This window comes from Thamnophis elegans, chromosome 10 (genome assembly GCF_009769535.1).
Source record: "Thamnophis elegans isolate rThaEle1 chromosome 10, rThaEle1.pri, whole genome shotgun sequence".
Lineage (NCBI taxonomy): Eukaryota > Metazoa > Chordata > Lepidosauria > Squamata > Colubridae > Thamnophis > Thamnophis elegans.
The window spans coordinates 22,192,279-22,215,045 of record NC_045550.1 but is presented as its reverse complement, the minus strand read 5'-3'; the positions used below and the strand labels follow the sequence as shown (position 1 = coordinate 22,215,045).

Genomic DNA, 22,767 nt, shown 5'->3' with positions numbered 1-22,767 from the left:
GCACGGCTAATTTGGCGCGCACATTTCCAGTACACCTGCGTAATTTACATATTCGCGCTGTGTTCTGGGAAACTGAGTTAAATTTTGTTCCTCTTTTGCGGACGAGAAAGCGAGGGTTTTTAATCCGCGAGATGCGAGGGTTCCTAGAAACCCGGAATTAATTTTAATTTTCAATATTAAAATAAGAGTTAAAATATAAAAATATGTACAGACGAAGTTGTATCAAAACGTGAGAAAGGGACAAAAATTAATGCAATAAAGTATTTGATCATTTACAATTCATACCTGTGCTATTCTACTGCATTGTAATGCTAATTAAATATAAACTATTAAAATAACGCTGACTTTTTGCTCCTTCTATTGATCCATCTTTAGACTATAGTTCCAATCGAGCTTGACTTTATGCACAAAAATTATTTGCCATTGCAATAAATGTTCTTCAAATCCTAAATTACATCTGGGGCATCAAAATATATAGTAGGTAGGATTTAGTTCTAGTAGGTTACTAAAACTAAGGAATTTTTCAGTAGTATAAAGTGGGGGTGGGGGTGGGGGTAGAAGCTGAGCCCTGCTCTGCCCTACTGTACCCTACCTATAATGTAGATGTAATTTGTTTAAATGTAAATGTAAATGTAAACAAAAATGAAAATTACTTTAAAAGTATATTTAAAGTAACATATTTAATAGTTTTTTCTTCATTTAATGGGTTTCCCTTTTAAAAGTATGTTTAATAACTTTGAATAAGTTGGTGAAAGCTTTTGAGTCTTTTGGACTCGTATTTAAGGTTATCAGGGATTGTTGCTTATCTGCTATACACAAAATTGCATGAATTATAGGTTTATATGTGACTGAAAAGTAAAACATTTTTATTATTATCGTTAGGCATTAATAATAAAAGTTATGTGCTCAATGAATGAAGAAGGGAATAAATAATCCAGGTCATTGTTATATTTTATGCAATGTAATATAAGTTACTATACATTTTAACTGCTTTTTCTACTTAGCTGTACTATTAAATATTACTATTTTCATATTATGCGAAAATGAGCTCTCTCGAGGTTCGACATACTAAACAATACACCCAAGTATACACTACTTTCTAGTGTGTAAAGATGCAATGATAATGAACCGGAGTTGTAAGAAAGTTTTTATTTCAAAACAACTTTAAGAGAGAAACTGCACATTTCAGAAGGCGAGTACTCTAACCACACACGCTCAAGCTTCTGCTGGAACTTTTATCAAGGTCTTGCTCAGTAAAACATCTCCTTTCCTTTGATTTCCATAAAGTGGAACTGTCGTAAAGCAAGGGGAAGCCTCTTCCTGGAGCCTATCAAGTTGTCGCTGGGCGGGTGTGACCGGACTGTCGCAAAAAGACGGGAAAGCAAAAGGGGGAGGTGAAGCCGTTGGGCGACCCAACATGGCTGCTTTGCCGGAGGAGCCGACGGAGGCAGTAGCGGTAAAGCCGGATCCTGATGCAGGAGCGCCGCCGCCCGCTCCGCCCGCTCCTCTCTCCCAGTCCCCGATCTCGACGGCAGCAGCAGTTGCAACAACTGTCCCTCCTGCGTCGGCGTCCTCGGTCCCTGCCACCCTTCTCGCGGATGGGGAGCCGCTTGCGGGAGGAGTTGACGCGAAGAGCTCGGTGACTTCCAGCCCCACGCCGCCAGCCTCTCAACTACCCGCCGACAAGCAGACTCTTCTGGCGGTGCTGCAATTCTTGCGCCGCAGCAATCTGCGCGAATCGGAGGAGATCCTCCGGAGGGAAGCCCGTGGTCTTGTCGACGACGTCCCGAGCGACCCGAATTCCTCAGCTCCTGGGGTCCCCGGAGCTCATGGAGGGGAAGGACAGGATCCCAGCGCCGGGATCTTGACCCCTGGAGCGGCGGACGTGCTAATCAATTCTATCACTTTTGGCCAGACTGGACCTACGATCCCTCCAGCTGCTATCACGACACCTCCCGCAGCGCCCTTGGGCCATCCTGGGAAAGGTGAGATGTAAAACATTAATTGCAAGTGTTCATTGAGCCAGCTAATTACATTTGCCCGGCTCTCCTGACAAATTAATGTACAACATATATAGTTCATTTCGGAGAACATCAAGCACTGTCCTTCTAAATTTACGGTGGTTATAGTAATATAATCTATAAGTAAACACTGAAGTGTTATGCGGGTTATTGATATTTTTGTTTGGAAGCGTTAGAACCTATGGTTCATTTGTTTATTCTTTTTAGTGAGTGTTGTTCCTCCCTTTCCACTGTAAATTTTATAGTTTTAAATATGCAGTTTAAAAGCATGGTGGAGTAACATAACAACTTCTCAGATGCTTCCAAATGAAAATATTAACACACATTGCACTCGACTGTGGTTTTAAATTGCATATTTAAAACTAAAAAAAAACCCTTATTACTGACTGGGAGATTTTTTGTTATATTTTTATAGTTTAATATTCGGATATACCATGTATGTACCATATATACATTTGTTCCATATTCTGTTCCATATTTTCTGAATTTGGAACAGAATATATATTTGTCTTCTAAAGAGATTTTTCCAATAAGATATGTATCAGTGTTCCATATTAAGGGTATGCAAAGTCATCACTTGGATTGGAGACTTTAATCAAAACAATAACAAAAGTATCCTTTCCTATTTATGTGCAGTATCATGACATACATAAAAATGGAGTAGAGTTGACACTTTAATAATTGCCCTCCCCCATCATAGCCCTTTGTATATAATCCAGAAAGAAAAAGGAGTGGGAATTGGATCGCATAGTTGTGATCATTATCTTTATTTTTTGATCTCCTTGTACATTGCTCACACTTATTTCTAGAAGCTAAATATCAGAAATACAAACATTGGGTCAGAAATTGTGTCCTGATCCAATTTTGTAACTTCATGAGATAAATTTAATCCTTTAAAAATCTGAGCTATGAGACCAAAATTTGCTTCTCATCCAGAGTAAAGAACAAACATACAAGAATGCAACATGCTTAAAATAGCTTAATCCAGTTTAAAATACCTCTCTGTGTGAGAATTTCATTATTCTTCCATTGTTGTACATACAATAATTTTGCTGCAGTTGCGATATATAAAATCAGTCTGCCATAAGTCTTTTCTAACTCATTGTCCATAAATTCCAAATAAAGAGATTTCTGGTTTCTCCATAAATATTAATCTTTAAAATCTTATGAATTTGTATCCAAAATTTCTTAACTTCCTTAACTTTTTTCTTTCATTTTCCTTTTTTGTATTTTTTAAAAAAATCTTTTCTTTTTTTCCTTTTGATATATTTTCTGTTGCAAGAAAACATCTTAATGTGAATTTTAAAAAGTGGCAGTGGTCTTAGAGGGAGAATGGGAGAATTAGCTACATTCTAAGATGCTGCCAAATTGCCTCTCCCATACAAATGCATTAGGGAAAATTACATTTTCAAAAAAATATTTTATAGAGAAGACAAATCCTGATACTCTTTACATATTTTTGAAACATTCTGTTGGATTGGAAAGAAGGAGAAAGCTCTTGCTGAAATTGATGTTTAACAATATTGCACTAATTTTCTTTCTTTCTCATGCTACAAATAGTTATTAGTCTGTCCTCAGAATTTCCCTTCATTCTCTATATTTGATTTTACTGTACTTAATTTGTAATTTTGGGGAGGGGGAAATTGTAAACAATGTGTAAATATTTCTTAACTTTGAAAGGATGGAATTAATGGGAAATTGCTAATGCAGCTGTTCTTAATAAACATTTAGTTGATAAATTTGGGTCCAAACATTCTTGCTAGCCATCGGTTGAATGTTGCTAGTTAAAATCAAATCTCATAGTCAATATGTGCTGGGTTTGAAATAAAATGGGAGATTTTGCTACAAGGAATTAAAAGGATTTAGGATTGAAATAATCAATTGCAAAAGAATGCCAACATTAATTTTCCTATATTAATTTTGTAGCCGGAGTTCTTGTAGAAGATCAGCCAGATGTGAGTGCAGTGCTATCTGCTTATAATCAACAGGGAGACCCAGCACTTTATGAAGAATACTACAGTGGATTGAAACACTTCATTGAATGTGTTCTGGATTGTCATCGAGCTGAATTATCACAACTTTTTTATCCTCTGTTTGTACACATGTACTTGGAACTAGTCTACAATGGACATGAAAATGAAGCAAAATCATTCTTTCAAAAGTAATAATTTTGTTCATTTAATACCCATGGATGTTTCACTAATAGGCACATAACTCCATAATTGTAGTTACAGTAAAAAACGACATATTTATTTTGAAGCATGGTAAACTGGGAATAGAAAGAATCTATAGCATTTACTTTGGGATGCATTTAGAGTAGAAAAAAATTCATTTGAAATATTTTGAAAATATAGAAAGCTTACTAGTCATCCTTGGCAGAGAAAGGTTAACAGACATTCTTTTGAAAGTGGTTGATCGTGGTTAGTAAATGGATAGGATTTCTTCAGGGAATTTTGATGCATAATAAAGAGATTCCCAGTTACTTGGTTACTTACTATCTATACATTATTTCTTTTCATAGAGTTTTGATTTCTTGCATCAGTGAATATATAAAATATGCTTTGCTTTGTTTGTGGATATGTATATGTCAAAAAAATTATTCTGAGGTGCTTAGAATCTAGTTAAGGTATATTTTGTACATGTAAATTTTTTACTGCTGAAATGTTCTGGCTTGAAACATTGAATAATGTTATTCCTTCTCGGTAAAAGGATGATTTATCATGAAATGCTAAAACTATTGTTTTCTGTTTGAATATACATCCTTATTTATCAGATTTTGAGGTCATCCAATTCCTCAGCAACTCTGAACAAGAAATAAATAATTATATAAATATATAAATCATAACTGGCCAGAAAAACAAAACACAAACATTGAAGCAACCATAACCAAGAGGGCTTCACAATCAATCTGTCACCAAGGAACAACGAGGTCTTTAACAATTTCCTAGACATCTTAAGAGTAAGAGCTGCACAAATCTCTGGGGCAATAATATTTCAGAAACAACAAAATAGGGCCTCTTCCTGGTCCTGTCATTTGGCAATGTTTATTGACAGGACACAGAGAATACCAATCTTCTTAATTGTTCCAAGTAGGGAGGAGATTGATGGTCCCTCAGCCAAACCCTATGCCATGAAAAGCTTTAAAGGTGATAAACAGGATCCTTGAATAGTCCCCAGAAAGCAACTGGTAACCAGTGCAATTCTTGAAGCATCAAAGTCGTGCACATAACATGATGCTCTATCATTTACCACACTGTTGCAATCTTTACCAGCTAGAGGTTTTGGATGGTCTTCAAGGACAGCATTTCTCCCCTGGTGTTTCAAAGAGTAGGACTTCAAAGAGTAAGACTGGGAACAGGGAAAGAAATTTGCCCATGATTTGATTGGAAAAATATTACATATGTCTGGATATCATGTTCTAGATGTATCGCATAGGGACTTAAGTATAGTGTCAGTTGTTACCCATGTTGGTTACATGTACTGCTGCTAAGAGTTGCTCCTAATGGAGGACTATTGATTATTTTCCATCCAATTCGCCATACATCTCAATTATATTTCTGTGCCATAGTTTTTAATGTAACTATTTATGATAACAATTTTACAACATCTTCAAGATCTCCTGACTACTTCAATCAATGAGATGATTAAGTCCCCACTTATCTCTAATATATCCTTAATTTTCTCCCAGGTTTCACGGGGATCAAGAATGTTATTACCAAGATGACTTGCGTGTACTATCAAGTTTAACCAAAAAAGAGCATATGAGGGGCAATGAGACTATGCTGGATTTTCGAACAAGCAAGTTTGTGTTGCGTATTTCCCGTGACTCTTACCAACTTCTGAAGAGACATCTTCAGGAAAAACAGAACAATCAGATCTGGAACATTGTTCAAGAACATCTTTACATTGATATTTTTGATGGAATGCCTCGTAGTAAACAACAAATTGATGCTATGGTGGGAAGTTTAGCTGGAGAAGCAAAACGAGAAGCAAATAAAGCAAAGGTATGGTATGAGATATATCATAATGGACAGTATTGTACATGGATAAAAAACCATGAAAATTACATTTATGACTACAGTTGGTCATATTACGCTGCAATTAACAACAATTTACTATTTTGCTCAAATTGAAAAATAATTACTGAGAACAAACAAATTTCAAAATAATAGTTTTAAGTTAATCAAGTTTTGGTCCATAAGAAACAAGCTTGTTTAAATTTGGTTCATATAAACAAGGAAGTAAGATTTTTTTATTTCATCTCTTAAGGATAAGCTTTAAGGTCAGCTGAATCACCTTGTGTCAGTCACACTGATCTTGAGTCAGTGAGCCCAACTCACATCACTGGATTGTTATTGTGGGGAAAATAGGAGGAGGAATTTGTATTGGATATGTTTGTTGTCTTGAGTTGTTTGTAACAATAATAAAGACAAGATAAAAATAAATTAGGGAAGTTATAGATTAACAAAAATATTGAATCAATTGATAGCAGAGGCTTTTTGAACTTAAGGAAAGTGCCTTACCTGCACTGAAATAAGACCAGAAGTTTCAGAAAATGGCACTATGTGTAAAAGTGCTTTACTTCATCCTCTTAATCTAACAATTATCTAGATAAACCTTCCCAACACAATTCTGATATGTCAGCATATCTGAGATTAGAGAGAGAATTATGGTTAGATCAGTGTAATTTATTTTCAGCGTTCAGCAAGGGGTTTGAGGTTCTTATCACTTGTTGAGATACGTCAGGAAAGAGGTGCTATTTAAAGAAATAGAACAATACTTTTTGAACTTTGGATTGTGATTTGTGCTTAGAGATAGTTTACAACATTGACATACTCAATCTCTCTTTTCCAAAACACAGGTGAGAAATGCTAAGGAAATGTTTCTGAAATTTGTACTTTCTCCTTTTGACTTACAGGTATTTTTTGGCTTATTAAAAGAACCAGAAATTGAGTTACCTTTGGATGACGAAGATGAAGAGGGAGAGAATGAAGAGGGCAAGCCAAAGAAAAAGAAGCCAAAAAAAGATAGTATGGGATCAAAAAGTAAAAAGCAGGACCCAAATGCTCCTCCTCAGAATAGGTAGAACCTCTCTTAACTTCCATTTAAATTGCTCAGGTGCAGTTCTTACTTAAATGTAACATTCCAAACTGTAATAAGCAACTCTTTCTTGCTTAAATGTCCCTCCATTTTCACCCCCACAGCCAGCCTTCTGTGTAAAGAGCGATTCAAGTGGAGATGGAATAGAGAAAAACTATAAATTATGTGAATAGGGTGCAAATAAATATTTACTAGTCTTCAAGTGGAGACTAATAATTTGCTTGAGGATAAGCATCTGCTCAATGAGGTTGAAAATGTTCTGTGTTCTGAAACTGTTCTTCTTTATGCAGAATCCCTCTTCCTGAGCTAAAGGATTCTGATAAACTGGATAAAATAATGAATATGAAGGAAGCTACTAAACGTGTTCGGCTTGGTCCTGATTGTTTGCCTTCCATTTGCTTCTACACATTTCTTAATGCATACCAGGTTAGTGTACTGGATTGACAGTGGATCAGATTACAGTACAGCCTTGTGTGAAGGCTTGGATTGGTGATTGCAGAGGGAAGAATCAAAAGACTTATAAACTATTGCTGAAGGAAAACAAAATTATTATTTTTTCAGTCGCCCAAATAAAGAATATTAAATTTCAAAAGGTGCAAACTTTATTTGTGAACTAGTCCAACCCTTCAGGGTGGCTTCAAAACCTAAAGTGAAGATAGAGGTTATTGTTATAGTCTTCGCTCCATTATTTCTGGGGGGTAGTTAACAGAGTGAGAAAATAGCACAAGCCCCTCCACTTCCATTATATAATATGGGCCAAAAGCACATGCCTTTTGTGGATTTTAATTCAGGTGGGCCCCATTTTTATTTTAGCCTGGAAAGCCCCTCTTTGCAGTCTTTTTGAAAACACATAAATAGGGCTTCAGCAATAGATGTGTATCTGGAAGCACTGCATCTTTGCTTTGCCCCCAGTAATAAATAACCACACACTGCACAGTCAAACTTTCTGTTCTCACTAAGTTTTGAAGCCACTTAAAAAAAAAGCTGATAATTTTTATCTTATTCATTTCTTAACTTTTTTATTTAAATCTTGTCATCATTTTTATAAATAAGGGCAAACATGTTTATTATTCCTTTCTCCTCCTGTTATCCTCACAATAACTATCAGGTGGGATGGGCTGAGAATGACTGATTAATTGTTACCAGTTGATGGTTTATTGTTTACTTTCAGTCTAGTGTTATGCTTTAATTTTTTATTTAAAATAAAACTTTAATTGTGGTTTATGCCAATAGGGTCTTACAGCTGTGGATGTTACAGATGACTCTAGCATGATTGTTGGTGGCTTTGCTGATTCCACTGTCAGGGTATGGTCTGTGACACCCAAAAAGCTTCGCAGTGTAAAATCAGCTACAGGTAATAAAAATTAACTCTCATTTCAATTTTCATAATAGCTGTTCTGCTCTCATGGAGTTGTTCTGTTAGAATAACAATATTAAGCTGAAGAGACAAATACTAAAATAATGGCCAAAATAGCTTCTTTGCAATTTAAGCATTCACATGTCTTTAAATTGCTTAACAATATTTTAATGTTGTTTAAGACCCTTAGATTAATACCTTTGAAAATTGTATTTTTGCATAAATATATACATCAGAAAAACTAAAAAGTACCGTATTTAGTGAACTAAGTATTATCTTTTTGGAACTTCATAACATGCACTCTGTGTAGAGATGCAGTCTTGTACAGGTACTCCATCTCTTGCAACTGTTTGTTCAGAGACGGTTCAAAATTACAATGACAATGAACAAAAGGAATTATGACTTCTGTCCATAGTTACAGCTGCTGTAATGCCCCTGTGATCATGTGAACAAAATTAAAGCACTTGGCAAGCTTTTTGTGATTAAGACCGACTGAAAGGAGTCTGCAACACCACCACACCTTGCAGCCTACTTCCCCACCCCACTGGGTCCCTACCGGCCTTGGGCCTGCTTCACATCCCACTGGATCTCACACACTCCTCAACCCCATTACTATTTGATCACTTATTTTTTTTCAGTACTGTTGATCTCCTTCTGGAAGCAACGGCTTGTTGTATGGTCCTCCTACACAGTGGAAGCTGCCTGGCTCCATCCTGCATGGAAATGGGTGTCATTTCATTGCAGCCACTCCCAAAATGGAGACCACGTTGGGGAAGGGCCACTGTACCCCCCAGCCTTCCTATGTAGTAGAGGATGTGTCTCATTATCCTAGAAGCAGTTGCCATGTGGGGAATGAATTGTGGCCACTCCAAAATAGTTTCTGGGACAGAAGTATACAACCTCTACTGTGTAAGAAGGTGGAGTGACTTCTTCCAGAAGGAGATCTACAATACTGAAAAAATAAATGACTACATGGTGACTGGTGGGAAGAGGATATGGGACCAAGTGGGGTGGGAAACAGGCTCAAAGCCTGTAAGGGCTCAGTGGGGAGGAGGCCCAATATCTATGAGTATCCAGTGGAGTAGGGAAGCAGGCGCAAGGCATGCAGGGACTTCGAGTGGTGGAAAGTGGACCATGGGGGTGACTCGGGGGTGGAGGAGACCTGGGGTAGGCCATGTGTAAACTGTGGAAGTGCTGCAGTACGGACCTGGTCCTCCTTCACTCAAGGCATTCAATGCTCCATTTAAGGACTTTTGTAGTTGCTTAACTCCATTGTGGAGAATAGGGATGGGGGGTCATTAAGCATGGGCTTCTTGCTTATTACCGCCATGACTTACAACTGTAATGGGTAGGCTCAATTACAGTCATGTTGAGGACTACCTGTATTATTGTGTACAGATGTACCAAAAGAGCCAGTTGGTATAGTGCTCAAGACATCAGGTTAGAAATCAAGAGGTCATAAGTTTTAGTCTGCCTTAGGCATGAAACCTGTTGGATGACTTTGGACCAGTTATTCTTTCCAGCAATGGGAAGGAGGCAATGACAAACCAGTTCTGAAAAATGCTTCAGGAACCTGTCAGTCAATACAAGGACCAAGGAAGGAGAAAAAATGGAAAACTGGTTGGTACCGGAAGATTTGAAATACCTCCGGTGTTTCCATTCCAATTTTCCTTCAGAACTATGATATTCTGTGGGTGGTTTTCTGGTTTCTGGAAGCAAGTGCAGTAGTTTGGACCAGACATAGTTTGGAATAAATTTATGTATTTATTTTATTTTAAAAGACACATAGCTACTCATAATTGTAACAACAATCCCGGGCAGCATACAACCAGTAAAAACAACAAAAGTCCATCTTGGGGATGATACAGACCTGAAATAGGCTTTAATCTGGAGCATCATTCCATGAGCCAGATTTTGAAATCCATGCTCTATTTGTCATGGTCTTTGGGAGTAATTGAATGTTCCCAAATTATCAGGAAGAGTCAATCGCTGAATCATTGAGATTTGCACCTCAATAATAATGTATTTTTGCCAAAAGGAAAGAAAATAAATAAATTCAGGAAGAATATAGAGATAGGAAATTCAGATGGTTGGGGGAATATAATAAAAGAAAATACTGAAAGTGCAGCTCTATTAGCCTATCAAAATAGGTCACCCATGTTGTTCTATATATGCATCACCAGTTTAACCGAGTCCCTTAGATTAAAACAATAAATATTTCACACCTTGAATTGCTGTATTTGTAGTGCGATTTAATCCATTGTCTTTTAGTGCGAATTAAGTAGATTTACTAAAACAAGTACTATTACTGGTAGTTGATTATACTGAATATGAAATTTAGGGTTTTTTTTTCCCTTTCAGATCTCAGTGTCATAGATAAAGAATCTGATGATGTTTTAGAAAGAATCATGGATGAAAAAACAGCAAGTGAATTGAAGATTTTATATGGTCATAGTGGACCTGTCTACGGTGCTAGCTTTAGTCCTGATAGGTAAGATAATAGCTCCTTCCCTGAGAGTATGTGAATTTTTGATTTACAGGTATTGTTTGAATAGATGTATATTGTGATAAACTTTTAGGAATTTTTTTGTTCTTGCTTGTTTTGTCAGGAATTATTTGCTATCATGTTCAGAGGATGGCACGATCAGATTGTGGAGTCTTCTAACTTTTTCTTGTTTGGTGGGATACAAAGGACATAATTATCCTGTATGGGACACACAGTTCTCTCCATATGGATATTATTTTATATCTGGTGGCCACGATAGAGTGTCTCGGTAAGAATTATCATTGGTTTCTCATATAGATAACAATCTCAGAACTGTTTATTTTTAGCTAGGAAAACTTCTTACGTTAGTTGCTATGTAACTTAGAATATGTCCTATATTACAAAATGACCATTGATTAAAAATAGTTAGGTTTATATTTATATAGATGCATAAGAGACAATATTTCATTTTTAATACAATCTATTTTTTTCTCTTATTAAACATACTCTCAACTGGATTAAAGTTTGTGGGCTACAGATCACTATCAGCCTTTGCGGATCTTTGCTGGTCATCTGGCAGATGTCACATGTACACGTTTTCACCCAAACTCCAACTACATTGCCACAGGCTCAGCAGACAGAACTGTGAGACTTTGGGATGTACTGAATGGAAACTGTGTAAGAATCTTTACGGGACATAAGGTATGAAATCCATATGGAAATAATTTGATTTTGCCGCTAATCTAATTATATAAATAGATCCCATTCACTGCATATTCAGGTAGGTAGGTAGGTAGATTCATATCCAAATTGTAACTTTCAAATGCAAATTTTAGGGGAAACCCGATTAGAGGTTTGCAAGCAAGACATAATTTACACTTGTAAGAATCCTTAATTTTACCCAGCAGGCCGTATCAAACATACTTTGTTAGAACTTTTCATTCAAAAATCAGTCAAACCGATCAGTTTTTTCCTCATAAAATAGATTCATATATTCTACCAATCATGGTTTATGTACTTTTATTTTAAAACTAAAGTGGTTTGATTTGTACATCGTGCTAAGCCCAAACCAAAGCACTTTATGATCTATTGTGTGTATATATACCAAGCTAGCAATACACTCTTCTGGCAAGTCAAAGAGCAAATACAATTAGAACTCTGCTATTAGGGAAGTTCCTGGTGAAATGTTAAAGATTTCTAATAAGATAGACTGTGGCACTTTGCACTAATTGTGACCTTTTCTAAAATCGGAGACTTTAGCACTCATGCCTATTATTTTGAAGATGGACTACTACAATGCATCTATACTGGAGACTGGTCTTGATGACTACTTGCAAACTTTTAAGTAATGCAAAATATGGCAGCCATATGCTGGTGAGAGTGCCATAACAGCAGTAATATATCAGTTGTCAGTTTGTTTTCAGGAACATGGTAAAGTGCTACTTACAATGCCATGCAGATTTACATTGCTTATGATTAATCTTTCTAGAAGCCAGTCTCCTTCAGAGAGAATCTGCATGTCCATTCATGAAAGGAGGCTCCGAGGTCCCTCATAACAGAGATGTGTGAAAGCTCAGTTTTTACACCGACAAGCAAATAGTCTGATGCCAGACCAAATCAAGAGATGTGGGAAACTCTACATTCACCCCTAAGGGATGGTTTCTCTAGTGGGAAAGAAAAATCACATAAATAGAGCTTGTATCTGAGTTATTACTGTTTATGATTTTAAAAAACTATAATCAAAACATCCTTCTGGTCATATTTAAGTTCATTATTTGGATTCTGGGCTGAAGTAGATAATGAAGTAGAAAATTAAGTATGCTTGACCCAGCTACATTTGGATTCTGCTGGAAATTGAAAAGTGTTATCAGATGGACAACTGCTGATAACTGATTTTGTTCCAACTGGAATTTTTCATCTAGAAAGACTCATAACTGAATGGGAATGGATAGCAGATTTAAACACTAAGCATGTTTAATTGAACATTTATAAATTATTTTCAGCCTGTTTTATTTGTTTACCCCTTAGGGAACAGTTAATTCATTAGCATTTTCTCCTAATGGACGATTTTTGGCAACTGGAGCAACTGATGGAAGAGTGCTTCTGTGGGATATTGGTCATGGTTTAATGGTAGGAGAGCTAAAAGGACACTCAGACACAATTTATGCACTCAGGTTCAGTAGAGATGGAGAGATCTTAGCTTCAGGTATGATTTTAAAAAATATTATAAAACTAATGCTATACAACACTACAACACTATATTTTGTGCACCATCTCATTTCTAAATGTGAAAAATAACTGCAGAAATAGTTGCATTAGTATTATAAATGGTCCCATCCATCCATGACATCCTGACAATAAATTTCTTAGATGGTTTGAGCCTTTGGAAATGAACATTTGTGCAATTTTGAAACCAGTTTTGCTAGGATTGTCTTTGTACAATTGGTTTCATATTTAGATTGAAGTTTAATAGAGCGGGACTTCTTGAAATAAAGTTGTGATCTGTAGTATATTCCTTTAAATTCAATTCAAACATTTTTCTGTCAACATTATTGGGCAGATAAAAGTGTTTTACATGACAGTATCATGTAGTTTTTTTAATAAATTTTAAAAAATTGATGAGTATCTTCCAAATATCACAGCTCATATGAATTCTTTATAAATTCCTGGTATGTTGAGCATTTCGTTATTTTAGTTGAATATAGTTTTAAGACCAGACTGTAGAAATCATAAAATACAATAAACAATGAAAAAGTGAGTAATGTAAAGTGCATAAGCTCCATTTATATCAAACTACCAGTATATTTGGCAGGTAGAACAAATGTTAACTCAGAGCACTAAGTATGGGTCAAAAGAGGGCATAGGAAGATGAGTGAAACAGTTCTTGATAGCTTCATCCAAGCATGGTCAGAGATGCCTCAAATATCTGGCGTTACTGAAGCTCTCTTCCAATACCTTTGAGAATAAGGTGTTAAATCTCATGTGGTATGCTTTTGTGTGAGACAGATGAGGCTGGAAAAGTAATTAGGAATGCTAGTAATTAGGTATACTATTGAAGTCACTGTAGCATTATTTTGAAAGTTTGGATATGTTCATTCTTCAGATCCAAATGGAGGTCAACCTTCAACATAATGTTCCTGGTCCAAACAATAACAGGAATAGTCAATGCTCTTGTGTTCTGAATCAAGACATAATTTTGCTTTTACATTTACTGTGATATTTGTTTTTCCAGAAAATACTGTGTTTGACAAATTGACTACAATGTTTAGAGAATCCATGGATGCCATGAACTGATAATTGCAATGCCGATGTTTAACATTCTTTATGTATTTTTTTTGAAGGTTCAATGGACAGTACAGTTAAACTTTGGGATGCTGTGAAAGCTTTTGAGGACTTGGAGACAGATGATTTTACAACAGCCACTGGACACATAAACCTTCCTGAAAGTTCACAGGACTTGCTTCTGGGCACATATATGACCAAATCAACTCCAGTTATACACCTCCACTTTACTCGAAGAAATTTACTTCTTGCTGCTGGGGCTTATAGTCCTCAGTAAAACACAAAAGTAAACGGCTTGATTATGCAAGTCTTGTAAAGTATGTTTAGATCTTCACATTCCTGAATATTACGATTAATATATTGTACAAATGAACTGAAATTCTATTGGTACAAGAGTACTAAGTAAAGCAGGACAGATAAAAAAACTTGCATTTCTGCTTTTCTCTAACCCCCATCCTCAAACAGGAACAGTTTTTTTCTACTGAAATCATAAGGAAGGAATTGATGCCAGCTGCGAAGATAGTGTAAATAGACAGCTAGTTTGGGTGCCAGTCAATCCTTTTTCCCCTTTCTCAATGGTCCTTGGGACACCTTTCCCAGCATTAGCACTGCATATTTTTTTGTAAAACTTGTTCAAAAAAGTTGGGACAGTAGAATGTAATGAGCAGCATGCTGTATTTATGTAGCAAGAAAATCAGAATTATTTAAATTAAGTACCCCAGAGCTTTAAAAATCACATTGTATAATTACATATGTATTGGGAATTACTAAAATAAGTAGCATCTCAGATTGACTTTATAAATGTTACTTGAGACTTTTAAGAGGGAGACTGGCTTCTCTAAGAAATCAAAATATTGTACTACAGAAGTAAAAATTATTGTCACAGAAATATGGCTATTCAAATATGAATCAGAAAAAAATAGCTGGCTGTAAACTTCCATAATAAGTGTTGACTTATGAATTTTTTTTTTAAAAAAGTGATTTTGTATTTTATATAGTTTTGTATCTTTATATAAAAATTCTGTAAAAATACTTGCATTTGAGTGAGTTATCTTTACATGGTTTTTTAAGAAGCAACCTTGTATTAGCATACTTTTAATGCAATGAATCAGGTACTTCTCACGTATAATTAGGATCAGAATTTCTGTTGCTAAGCAATGTAGTCATAAAGCATGATGGCACATGGCTGCATCATTTAACAATAGCAATCCTGGCAAATGAAAATAACAGATCATTAAGTGAGAACATTATATGAGTGCGACTTGCAACTTGCCAGCTTCCCATAAGCAAAATCAATAGGAAAGTTTTGTGGAATTTGTTAGTCCTGGGTGAATTGCAAACTAGTGGACAAGTACTAAGGGGTGAGAGGGAAGTGCTGAGGTGAATTATCCAGGATGCTGCTGTGGTGTAACTGCAGGATGGCATGTGTTATGATGCAAGTGTGCATTGTAGTATATAGAAACTCTGGTATCTCATTCTGTAGCAGGGCTCCTTGAGAGAAAAAATGGTGGAGCACTTTTAAGCGACTTTCAACCTTCCCTGTTGGCTTCCCCATTGACATATGACCATATGATTGTTATATGATCACGGGTGGTGCAGTGACTACAACTTTTGAGAACCAGTGATAAGTACTTTTCAGCATGACAATTTTGGTTGCTGAACGAGTAGTCATTAACGGAAGATTACCCGTACATAATTACAATTTCAAAGAAGTTATGATACAGCAAATAGTGAAAAAAATTCTCAGATAATGTAATTTGTGGGGAAAAAATTGCTAACATTTCTGGGATTGTATGATGCCGGCACTTAACACGGGATTGAAACAAAAATGTGTTTCACATCTGCAAGAAAATCATCAAGCTCAGAAAGAACCAAAGACCCAGCAGATCAACCCTGAGCTACAAATATTCTCTTCTATTACTACAGATTTGTTTTAGGGAAGCTTTATGCTTTTAAAGAATTTTGCTGTGACTGGTTAACCTTTTCTCCTAGAACCACCAGGAAAGCAGTGTCAACTATATCCCTGCATCTAAGTCCCAGATGGTTAGAATAATTAAAAAAGGTATTTATGTAGAACATCAGAGAACAATTAGAATTAGGTGTGATTCACATATAACACTGGACTATGATTTAGGAGAGGGAGTGGGCAGTGGGCATAAATTTTCAAGACTAAATTTTTCAACATTTTTAAAAATTATAAAACTGAATTGTGATTGATGGCACCCAATAACAGCAAACATGTTCTTTATGGATTTGGGCTAGTACTTGTATGCAATATACTTTCAAAGTGCTGATTGCAGGAATAAGGTAGGAATACACACCTCCCTTTGTATTCTAACCCCCCCTCATTTTTTTTATCTAATGGATTCTCCATGTAGTTTTACTGATAACAATATAAACATGGTTTACTATTTCCATCTTCCAGGATGTTCTTTAATTGCCAAGTCTACGGTTCTGGCCTTTCCAAATGGTTTCTTATACATGTACAACCAGGCTGATGTAGGCATGAAGATGCTGGCCTAGAAACCAGAAAAGTGATTTTTAGGCCTCCTTTAGGCTTGAAAGATGGCTTGGTGATGATTTTGGGCAAGTTTTTCAATCCAACTCACTTCTTCGCAGGATTGTTGGGGAAGTAGTAGGCATACTATTGGCATTCTTGCTGCCTTGACAGATGGATGGGATGGGTAAGATAAAAATATAGTAGTACTTACCAAGTCTGAACCTGCTTAGATTTTTAGGACAGCCAAGGTTGGTTAATTATGCTGTCTACTATAGGGATTTACAGACTTGATTATTTGGGACAGACACTGGGTATCACTTTTTAAATACAAACCTGTTTGGCCATTTATTAAAAGTTAACACCTAAAATTACATAGCATGGTTGGTTAGTGTACAAATCCAGTACTATAAATCCAATTTTATTAATATAGGAAATAATTACAGGATATTATTTTAACATTTGCCTAGTTTTTGATATCTCCCTTTACTTGTAGAAAAGTCACACAGTATATGGTAGATGGAGAACGACATAGGGAATATGCATTAATGTGTACAGATGCACATAAAACTTTATAGGCCACTATTTTAACATTTTAAATCATAAAAGCCAATAATCTACATTTAACAAATTGTTTTTCTCATTATAAACTTGTCCATACATTAAGTTCTTCAGAATAAAATCTTAAGATTTTTTTTTTAATGGGCATTTGTGAACTGTTCTAAAGAATTATTTGTTTTTTTTAAAAGATTGTGCCATGTTAGCTTACTTTCCATATATTTTATAGTGCCTACCTTGACTATTCTGTTTGTTTAGAAAGGCAGAATAGTGAAAATACTTTTCAGTGAAATAAATCAGTGCTCAAAACTGTTAAGGCAGAGATATGATGTTGCTTTCATGTTAAAGAGTCACCTTTTATTTTGGAGCAGATGGTTTATTGCAATGCTTTAAAATTACTCTTGTTTATGGGCAATATAGCTTCAGAGGGCTTCTTTAATTAATAATATATACATCAGAATTTTGGACAGTTTTCACTCATGGATTGATACGAAAGGCAAATATAGTCATTTTTCATGATTTACTGAACTGCATCTGCAACTCACAGACAGCAATACAACAAGGAAGGTCCAACAATAAGAACCTGTCCAAGAAAAAAAAAAGAAACTTTAGTCAACATATAATCTACCATAACTTTTATTTAAGACTCAATTCTTCTCTATGAAATGTGGAAATGGGTGTACAGGTAGTCTTTGCTTACCAATGTCCTTTGTTTAACCACCATTCAAAGAAAACCTCACATTTAAGACCTTTGCAAGATCCCATAGATCATGGGATTACCATTGTAACAAGCAAGTTAATAAAGAATGTGGAAATAAAACTGTAACTTGTGACCATATAATGTTTTGCTTAGCAACTGTGGGGCTCCACTTAACCAAATGGGAAGGCTGTAAGCCCATTGAAGCAATTTGATCTTCTGCTTAGTGTGCAAATTGCAATCCCAACTATAATTGCTAAACAAGGGCTATCTGTAGACATTACATAGAAATAAAAATAGGGTCACTAACGGATATCGGAAGTGACAGAAAAGTTCATTAAGTAAGGAATTACAGAATTGACAGTATGGAATTATATATTATTAGACTGAAAATAAAATAGGGTAAGCTTCAGTACACTCACTAAAAATAGCTAAAACAGGTAGACCTTGCTTAGTATCTGCATCAGTCAGTGATCATCTTATGTTATGACAGTGAGGAAAAATAAAGTTTATGATCAAAGCCCACTTTTATGATCTCAATGTCCCTTTGTCATGTGTTTGCTGATTAGTAAATGTTGCCCTATGCTTGACCCATTTTCCTTCTTTTCCTCCTCTCCTCAGAGAGGATAGGCTAAACAAGTGAACTGTTTTGAGCTGCTTTTCTCCAACCAAGTGCTAAATAATTAAAAAGGGCTAACCAGAAGTTAACAAGCTAAGCTGTCTGTAACTGACTAGACCTGAATCAATTTCACACCTTTGGGTTTTGTTTGCAGCAAAGGAGCTTGTTAGGCAAACAGCTGGTGCCAGCTCATTACTTTCAATATGTATTCCCCATTGTGGCCTGCTTATTCTCTTGAAATTCCTTCATCGCCAATAAATATAAATGCAAACATTAATTCCCTTGCTAATTATCCCAATGATAATTCTAAAATGAGCATTCTAAAAGGCAGAGAAATAAGGGGGGGGGGATTGCAAGATTTGCTATTTTACTCTCCATGCCTGTGAGGCAAATTCTGGAAACCTTTTGGACTCACTCAATTATTTTGGGTCAAATCCTTTTGAGACTGTAAAGCAAAGCAAAGCTAAAGTAACACTGTAAGCTAATTGTGGTCATATGATTTTTATGTTGTGACTGCATCACTTAGCAACCAAGTTGCCACTTCCAACTGTGGTTACTAAATGAGAACTTCCTGCAATTAAACCTTTTTCTTAAGCAAGCTGCATAAAATCTCTGTAACGAGAAAATTAGGAAAATAGCTATATTAGAGATTATTTTAGATTTTAAGTTCCAGTGTTACTAGATGGAGGTTATTGTTTATTCACCAAATTATGACACTTACTTATTTGTGTGAAATTTCCTTAGGTTTCTTCATTTTATATCCAAGGAAGAGCACTAGAAGACTTCCATATGTAAGTATCACATACTAAAGACAGAATGCATACAGGTCAGATCAACCAAAATTTCAAATGGAGAATGCATGCAGGTCAGATCAACCAAAATTTCAATTGGATACTGTAAAATTATAATGGCAGATACTTACATTTCTTCTGCCTATTATTGTGTAGCTATTGAAGTATTTCTTTAATCCTGTAAATTGGTGTTGTGATCCAGAATCTGGTCCTGCCATTATTGCTTGACCTAGATGCAATAGAAATTAATTTTAATTTAAAAACAATTTTGTTTCTTATATTTATTTGATGAATTTCTAATGTATAACAAAATTACTGGTAACTAGTAAACAAAAAACAATATGCTAACAGTTACAAAGCAGCTATACTTGCTTTCTTGTAGTTTTGTCTCAAGTAAGTAGTCTGACAGAAGATCACATGGATATATAGCCCAAGACTGAAGCAGGTATACAAATAAATGAACTGCTTTAAATATTACTTATTCTAGGAGAAATACCAGTTATGGACAGGTTGCATTCTCTCCCGAAGATCAGAGGTTTGTAGGTTGGGATCCTCCTGGATCCAACACTGGTGTAGAATAGTAATGACACCAGTAGTAAAGAGAGCCTTTTATCACCTTTAGCTGATAAACCAACAGCTTTCATACCAGGAGAGAGACTTAGCGGTGAATTTCAAAAGGGATTACTGCGGTGTGTCCCTTAGTTTTTCAAGCTAGTTTGAAAATTGCAGCAAGCATAGACTGCAATGGGATGTAAAATGATCAACTCTTGAAGATAGTACATAATCCTCTACCATGTATGAAAAAGCTTACTGGTTATTGTGTCCAACTCAAGGTTTATATGCTGTATATGTCCCAACTCCCAGTAATACTCACATGGTATATAAAGACTTATTTAGCTTAGGACCAAGATACTTACATGACCATCCCATATAATCTGCCTTCCACTCCTAAACCATCAATGGGACATCTTTTAGAAGATCTGTTGCTGATAATTCTGCTTTGCAAAGCTCATAGTTGAGGAACAAAGTGCTATTTGAGTTGAAACAATCCCAATTCTTATTACAATTTAGGGGGAGTTAAAAACACACTTAGTAAGCCAGGGCCTCAATATTTTAATTTAATACATTATTTTAATTATATTTTTCATTTTAACTTTGGTATTTGTAGAGTAGGTTTTCTAGTTAGGCAGCTTTATAAAAGATCCAAATAGTCATGAACCAAATAGTCCAACTGCTCTGATTTGATGAAACAACCACATTTTTATTAGTTTTCTAGAAGCCAGGTGGGAAGGGGTCAATCACACACAGGGCAATGCTATTCCCATGAGTGAGGCAGCACTGAGAAAATATGCTGAAGAGTCCCTAAAGTAATAAATGTTATTAAGACACATAAATGACTTGCCCTATTGAATCCCATCAAGTGGATAGATATTATTGAGAGAAGGCTGCCCCACAGGTACAGGGCCCAAAACATTGAAAACTTTAAAGGTGACAACAAACTAACCCTCAGTCTCAGTGAGCCAGAGTGGCTTTGAATTGTACCCAGAAACCAATAGGTAGCCAATGTGGCTGTTAGAAGTGTTACATGTGTGTCTAGAGTTGCCAATCACTACCCAATCATCACAGGCCCCAAATTTCATACCGAGCTCATTCCAATAGTCCAGTTGAGTAGTTATTAAGGCATAAGTAACAGTAATGCCTTTCACTCCAAGAAAAAGTGCAACTGAAATACAAAATGAAACTACAAAGACCCTCTTGGTCACAGATACTACCTGCTCTTTGTGCAGGAACTATGAATTCAAGGAGAAGTCTGAATTGTAAACCAGTTCCACCTGCTTAGATTTAACAATGGAATTTCATTGAAATTGACAGATCTTGGAACCCAATGGTACTCTGTCTTGCTAGGATCTGTTCTTCCCCATCCAGTCTTGGAGAGTCTCCTGGCAACAGCATCATTGACAGCATCATTTATTTAACCATAGTTGAGAATTACATCATCAATTACCTGATGAAGGATGCCAACCAGCTGTTTCACCTAAATGTTGAATAGGATTGGGGAGAAAATAGAGCCCTACAGCATTCCCCTATTATCAATTAAGGCTTTAGAGTTGATCACTCCCCCACCTCCTCCAACTCTTAAAGATAAGGTGAAAGAATACTATGATGGATGGTATTGAAAACAACTGTGAGATCAAACAAAGCCAGGGGGACTAGAATCTATACATAATGCAATGAATGCTCTCTCTTAAACTAAATGTTGACTTGAAATAGGGGTGTCAAACTGGCGGCCTACGGACTAGATGCATCACATGCAGGCCACAACCACCCCAGCTCCCAAAAGGTAAAAAAAATACTATGATACATCACATGACACTATTGTTCGACATCCATGACCTAATATCTGACTGAAATGTGTCCAGATGTTTCCTCCAGGCACCTCTACAGTTGAAGTTCAACTACTTTCTCTCTAGGAGAGAATGATTTGTTCCTCCCACTGGAAGCCTTTATCAAGTTGTTAGTGCTAGACAAGACAGTGTACAAATTTTAACTTCTTTGGTGTTTGTTTCCACAATGGACTAATCTGTTTCTCAGTACCCTCAAAAGCAACCTATGACAATCAAGATACCTAGCCTAGCTTAATCTTCTCCTAATGCTAGGCTAACCACACTTCCAGACATCCAGTTAAAAAAAAAAGTTGCATGCAACACTAGGAGAGGGCGCTACAATGCACAATAGGTAACGAGAGTATTCTGCTAGGGCTGGGATGTAGTATAGTGTTGTTTTTGGCATAGGTAGAAGGATATTGTAGGCATTCTTAGAGCACCAAATTTTTCACCCAGAAACAGAGAAAGCAACATCCTATTAACCGTTTAAGGATCAATTTACATAATCAATTATGAACTTTGAAGTGCTTGACATTTCCCCAGATAAGGGGCAAAAACGTCATAGTATTCAACACATCTGTACCTGATTACAGTGAATAGAAAAGTGTGGAGGTATATTCCATCCGTTTAGGATTTGAAATGGAATACAGGACTGGGGAGTATAAATCAATCAATCCAGTACAATATTTAAAACAAAGTACTCCATTATATGAAAACCACTTACAAAGTATTTTACTTTTCTATCTAGACGAGCACAGGTAGATTCCTTTTCCACCTGAATTTACTTAAGAACATAACATCTGAAATATGAAAGAGACGGTTCACCTCCTATAGACAGGTAGCACTGCTCAAACATAAATTTAATTTAACTACCCAAGAACAAAAAAATTAGTATACAATTCTAGGATGCCGGTTGAGGGAAATAAGGTAGCTCTGCATACCCTAGTACATAGTCCTATTTATCAGGCAGCAAATG

At 36.0% G+C, this 22,767-nt stretch overlaps 2 protein-coding genes across 2 annotated transcripts in view; one reads left to right on the top strand and one right to left on the bottom strand.

Annotated features, from left to right (window-relative positions):
• Window positions 1-1,226: 1,226 nt before the first annotated feature.
• Window positions 1,227-17,782, top strand: TAF5 (TATA-box binding protein associated factor 5). Its single transcript, XM_032225299.1, has 11 exons — window positions 1,227-1,985; window positions 3,948-4,182; window positions 5,710-6,025; window positions 6,940-7,103; window positions 7,412-7,547; window positions 8,355-8,475; window positions 10,840-10,969; window positions 11,088-11,252; window positions 11,488-11,665; window positions 12,992-13,169; window positions 14,305-17,782. Exons 1-11 carry the CDS (start codon window positions 1,418-1,420, stop codon window positions 14,520-14,522), a joined length of 2,409 nt encoding a protein of 802 aa, XP_032081190.1. The 5' UTR covers window positions 1,227-1,417; the 3' UTR covers window positions 14,523-17,782.
• ATP5MD (ATP synthase membrane subunit DAPIT) overlaps window positions 17,625-22,767 on the bottom strand; it is a 5,537-nt gene continuing 394 nt past the window's right edge. Inside the window, exons 2-4 of the mRNA XM_032225300.1 lie at window positions 19,539-19,636; window positions 19,338-19,421; window positions 17,625-17,883 (exon numbers count right to left, since the gene is read on the bottom strand). Coding sequence (XP_032081191.1) covers window positions 19,338-19,421; window positions 19,539-19,625 — 171 coding nt within the window. The 5' untranslated portion in view covers window positions 19,626-19,636 and the 3' untranslated portion in view covers window positions 17,625-17,883. The remainder of the gene's footprint in view (window positions 17,884-19,337; window positions 19,422-19,538; window positions 19,637-22,767) is intronic.